Source organism: Phycodurus eques, chromosome 12, assembly GCF_024500275.1.
Source record: "Phycodurus eques isolate BA_2022a chromosome 12, UOR_Pequ_1.1, whole genome shotgun sequence".
Lineage (NCBI taxonomy): Eukaryota > Metazoa > Chordata > Actinopteri > Syngnathiformes > Syngnathidae > Phycodurus > Phycodurus eques.
This window is the reverse complement of record NC_084536.1, coordinates 23,033,521-23,039,255: the sequence shown is the minus strand read 5'-3', so window position 1 is coordinate 23,039,255 and position 5,735 is coordinate 23,033,521. Positions and strand designations below refer to the sequence as shown.

The 5,735-nt window shown below is 43.9% G+C and overlaps 1 protein-coding gene across 1 annotated transcript; it reads left to right on the top strand.

Moving 5' to 3' along the window:
• Positions 1-746: 746 nt before the first annotated feature.
• Positions 747-5,202, top strand: LOC133410525 (NXPE family member 3-like). The gene is given in 6 exon segments (XM_061691821.1): positions 747-851; positions 1,236-1,313; positions 1,315-2,009; positions 3,057-3,127; positions 3,213-3,416; positions 4,417-5,202. Coding segments are annotated over 6 exon segments (1,698 nt in total). The 5' UTR covers positions 747-764; the 3' UTR covers positions 4,980-5,202.
• The last annotated feature ends 533 nt before the right edge of the window (positions 5,203-5,735 follow it).

Below are 5,735 nucleotides of genomic sequence, written 5' to 3'. Positions count from 1 at the left end.
ATGCGACGTCTCATTACGTACCTTATCGCAAGTCTGCTGTTGACACTGGGGCGCCGCAGATTGTAAACATGCAGACATTGTCATGATCTGTGCCCTGCAGTTCCTTTTTTTGAGCTCGCTCTCTCTCTCTCTCTCTCTCTCTTGCAATCATTACCTCTTCGCCCGCGCACCTGTTCCCAATCAGCACTCATCATTGCCTGTATTTAAGCCTACCTGATCCAGGGATTCAGTGCCAGAGTATTCGCACACGTTTGAGGTACACAGGCTGACTCTCGAGATTCCTACTCTTGTGTTTAAGTTGATTACCTGGCTTGTACTCATCCTCTTGTGTTCCCCTTCACTTCCAGTGCTCCTCCTGTGTCTCCCGCTTTCGCTGCCCGCTCCAGCTATGCCGTCAACCTCTTCCACCTGCTAACGCTCCCGCTTCCTGCCCGTTCCTTGTTCCTACGGACCACCATCACGCCTTGCAAATACAAACCCTGCGCTACCTCCAAATAAGCCATTCTCATCTACTCCCTCCGCCCCAGTGTGCTTTTGGGTCCAGTCCAATACCAGTATGATTACATATCCTGGCAGACAATATGGCAAAGGTCGGTATATCTCGGCAATTTCCTTGGGCTGTAACTCGGCAAACTAATGCTTCTTCTCGAGTCCTCGCAGTACAAAGAGTTGTGTTCAAGATAAGGGCCATGAATGGCTGTGTGATGACGTTATTTTCACTGCAGCGATGGCAGATAATCAGCAAGATCGAATGCACAGTGACCATGTTCCGAAGCGTTCTGAATTATATCCTCAGCTTTGTCACCCTGTTCGGCCTCATATTTCTGCTGCGCAACATCACCATTGGGCAGGTGAGAGAAGTTTGTTGAATATGTTTTGCGTGCTACACTTTACTCATCAGTGTACATACCCTGGCAGAATTTGTAAGATGTGTAGCATTTTTTTTTTTAAAGAAAACCACCAGCCCTTACTTTTTTCGGGATTTCGGAATTCCCAGCGACAGACATTGCACACGCTCTCACGAGTCACAAAGCCTCTGACCAAAATAATAAGAATAATTACCATCGGCCGCGCTACTGGGACAATTTTCCCTCCTCGGATATTTAGCGGGACCACGCGCTTCTGTGGCCGCCAAAGGGTTGACCATTTGTTCTTTGCTCACAGGTTGTAGCGCTACTGTACAGTAAAAAAAATCTGACTCCAATTTAACATTGTAGTGCATGTCATCTCTTCAGAACTTCAGAATGTCAGCGCTGTACGAGGTCCAGAACCGGATCCAGTCATCGAACCAATCTAGAAGCCGCCCAACATTTACACGACAATCACACCTTATATCCCCATTGGGGACAGCCACTGTTACCTGAAGAAGAGCTGGAAGAGGGGGACCTGTTGGACTCCATCGCCTGTCCCCAGCCACCTCCTGGCTCAGCACCAACCAACTTGTCTCAGACGAGTGACCCGGCCCACAGCCTGTTTACAATCGTCCCCTCCAAAAATGAACAGCGTTGGTATGTGGGCGACCAGCTGGAAGTGCAAGTCCACCTGCACGACTTCGAGGGACGACCCAAGCGCTACGGCGGCGATTTCCTGTTGGCTCGGTTGCACTCCCCAAAATACAAGGCGGGCGTGGCCGGGCAGGTGCTGGACCACAAGAACGGACTTTATTCCGCTCGTTTCCCGCTGCTGTGGGAGGGCTCGGCTCAGGTTGCGGTCACGATGGTACACTCGAGCGAGGCCGTCGCCGTGCTGCGGCGGCTGAGGGGGAAACGGCCGGATCGGGTGTTCTTCGTCAGCCTTTTTCGCCAAGGCAATCATTCTAAGAAGATGGTGTGCAACATGTACCTGGCGCAAGACAAGGGGCCACTGTGCAACTACACGGACCTTCATTCCGGAGAGCCGTGGTACTGCTATAAGCCCAAAATGCTCAGGTGCGATGCCAGGATCAACCACGCCAAGGGAGGCTACCTCAAAAACATCATCACCAAAAAGGAAGCTTTGCTCTTTAAGAGGTTTGTACACTCAATGATTGATTGACATATGCTACTCCAAATGTATTTCCAACAGAACAGGCTGTTAACCCCTAATTCACATTTGGAGTTTTGGAAAGTTCCAACTGCATTTCGTGTGCATGCATGCATGTTCATGACAATAAAAGGTGATTCTTCTTCTTCTTCTTCTTAGTCATACATGTGTAAGATTCTATTAGAACTTTTACGCTATAAAAATGATGGTTAAACTGGGTTTCATATCAGTACAAAACGTAACGATCATTGGACCCAAAACCTCAAAATTCTCCCCAAATTCATGGTTCAGGTACTTCTTGAATGGTAAAAAAAGTCTATAATTGACCTTCCATTCTAAAGTTAGTTCAAACTAAACTATCCGTGGACCCCCTAATCCCAGTTGGGGTACTTCTTGGTGTCAGAGAAGGACAGGAGTTAGGTTTTAGGGAAGTGACTGGTACCATTTCAATTCCTCACTCGTATAATTGTCTGGTTTGTCAGTTTTAGCCCTGTATCCCCAAACCCCCCACCCCAAATAGCCTCAAAATCCTGTTGCGCTACTGTACTTCTCTGTGTCATAGAAAAAGGTGGAACTTTTGAATGGCTCATCCTAAAAGTTTCTGGGTAGAACATTGTTTCATCCCTGCGTGACCTTCAGTTCAGAAAGTTTTTTTAAATGCATCAATCTATGGACTCTGAAAATTGCGTTTACTTTCCGGTACGTGACGATTCTGAGGGATGTAATTTGTATGGTTGGAATGCTCACTCCTACAACTGAGGAGTAGAACTTGGTTGAAACCCTTTATGACGTCCTATTTAACGATGCGCAAACTGAACTATGCATGGACCAGCATATCCCAGTGGGGGCGCTTTCTGGTGTCATAGAAGAATGGGAGTTAGGTTTTATGGATTTGACGTGTACCATTTGAACAGCTCCCCCATAAAATTATCTGGGCAGAACTCTTTTTATCTCTGTACTGTATAAGTACCCCTGTAGTATCTATTTGTTGCTATTCCTGTTTCAACCTTTGTAATCCACATTTTTGACATCAGTGGTGTGAATGTCAAAGTTCCCATCCGTGCATCCACATCGGATACCATCAACGTGTTTCCTCCCAGGAAAGGTACTGCAGACCTTCAGACTAATGACTCCCGCTTTTTTTGGCAGATGGCGATATATTGACATCATTGTGTTTACCGTCAATGTAGAAAGCGACAGTCAAAAACCAGACCCTGTGAAGTTGGCGACATCTGGGTACTACTACCAGGACTCGTGGAGGCCATTGGGCGGCGTCACCATGCGGCACTTTGATAAGACGTCCATCACTCAGTGTTTGACCAAGAAGTTGGTGTACATGTACGGCGACTCCACCATGCGCCAGTGGTTCGAATACCTTGTTGCTGTGGTTCCGGGTGAGCGCTTCGTCTCATAGTGTTGTGGCAGCTTGCTCGGGTGGTGGACAAAGGTCGGCAAAATATTCACACTTTGTATTTAAGTGAGTACAGATTAAAAAAAAAAAAAAAAAGACACTGGTAAATGTAGAATTACTTAGGTTCAAGGAAAAATGCACAAACTCTGAAATGTGCTGAAGTACAAATGTAGAAAGTTTTTTTTTTTTTTTTCTTTTAACTGTCAATTATATATGTGCTGTACTAATTTCACACTTGTTCGCAATGAAGGGAGAAGACAGGATGTCGGCTTTTCAGTTTGTGTGTCTTGATTCCAAGTTCTGCAGATCACTGTCAAGTTCACGTTAGCATTCGGGGTCCTATTACATCTAGTGACTAGCAGGTGTATGTATCTGCATCATATTGGATATCAAAACCGACAAACTCTAGTGTGATTAATACTTTGGAACAGTGCATTTAAATTGTTTTTAATTAAAAAAAAAAAATACTATTATCATTAGGTTTCTTCAAAAACATCTGTCTATTCTGCTTGTTAATAAATTGAAAATTATGCAGACTCTCATTTGTATCAACTAATTAGGAAAATCAGAGAAAAATATTCATTTGCAAAATAATTTGGAATCAAACCCCTGCGAGAATAATTAGTTTTTTTTTTTTTTTTTTTTTTAAAAAGCAATTTTCCATTACTTTCTTTAAAGTCATATGCTTACATACATTTCATTAGTATTTGGTACCATTGCCTTGCAACTGTGGTCAAACGTTTTGGATATCCTTCCACAAGCTTCTTCTCACAATGATTGGCAGCAATTTGGTCCAAATTCCTCCTGACAGAACTGCTGTAACTGAGTCAAGCTTTTTCAAGTCTACCCATAAATTTTCAATTCGATCGGCGCTTTGCGATGGCCACTCCAAAACACTGACTTTGTTATCCTTAATAATAAGATAGAGAACAGTTGCTCCTGACCACTTGTTTCCACTTTTGTGACTTTGTTGTATTCTGCAGAGCTGAAGGAATTCAACCTGCACAGTCCAAAAAAGGTGGGGCCCTTAATGGCGGTGGACAGCACCCACAACATTCTGCTGAAGTATCGCTGCCACGGGCCACCCATCCGCTTCTCCACCGTCACGGCCAGCGAGTTGCGCTACATCGCCAACGAGCTGGACGGCCTGGCCGGCGGTCCCAACACGGTGGTGGCGCTCAGCATCTGGTCTCACTTCAGCACCTTCCCCGCGGAGGTGTACATACGCCGCCTCCGGCACATCCGCAAGGCGGTGGTGCGACTCCTGGACCGGGCGCCGGGGACGGCGGTGGTGGTCCGCACGGCCAACCCTCAGGCCCTGGAAGGGGACGCCAGCCTGTACAACAGCGACTGGTTTTCGCTGCAGCTGGACACGGTGCTGCGCGCCGTGTTCAAGGATCTCGACGTTATGCTGGTGGACGCCTGGCAGATGTGCGTGGCGCACCGCCAACCTCACAACGTGCACCCTCCTACGGCCATTGTCAAGAACATGGTAAACATGATGTTGTCCTACGTTTGTCATGACGGGACCGGGAACATTGTGTGAATTTCACAAATCGAACCGTGAAGGTGGACAGTACAAAAGAGTACTTGGGCCTCACTGTAAATGAGAATCCCCCGCAAAGTTGGAATTGAATAAGTCGTGTTATTATTTTTATTGTATTATTAAAAATCGATTAAACAATAATTAGATGCATGAATAAAATGTCACCAAATTGTCAATTTAATTTTAATTATTGTTATTTTCTTCGCATATTTATTTATTTATTAGATGCTGTATTTTTGGTTTATTTGGTCTTTTGTTTGGATGTTAAAATCTTCAATAATTATTGAAGAAAATGTCAACAAATGATCTTAAAAGGTTCATAATTTGTTTATTTATTCATCATGAAATTGATTAACCAATTACGAATGTAACTGTTAATCAACATTTTTATTTTATTATTTGAATTAAATCAATTAAACAATGATATAATGAGATTAATTCATTTTTATGAATGAAATATAAATACATTTTAATGAAGCAGTTGCAGACAACTATATTAATGCCACAAATATCCAAATACCGTTGATAATGTCAAGAACCTTTACATTGCAGGCCATACTTTCAATTTCTTTTTTGATCTAAACTCTGAACCGTTGTGATTCTGAAATGATCAAATTTGGATAAAAGGTTATCTTTTTCTTTGCTACTTGGCATTTTACTGCAAAATGTTGGTGTTTTCCTCTGTAAGCTTTAACGTCCAAATAAAACTGATGCGAACTTTCATACGTAAACGTGTCATTAAAGAGTTAAACGTGC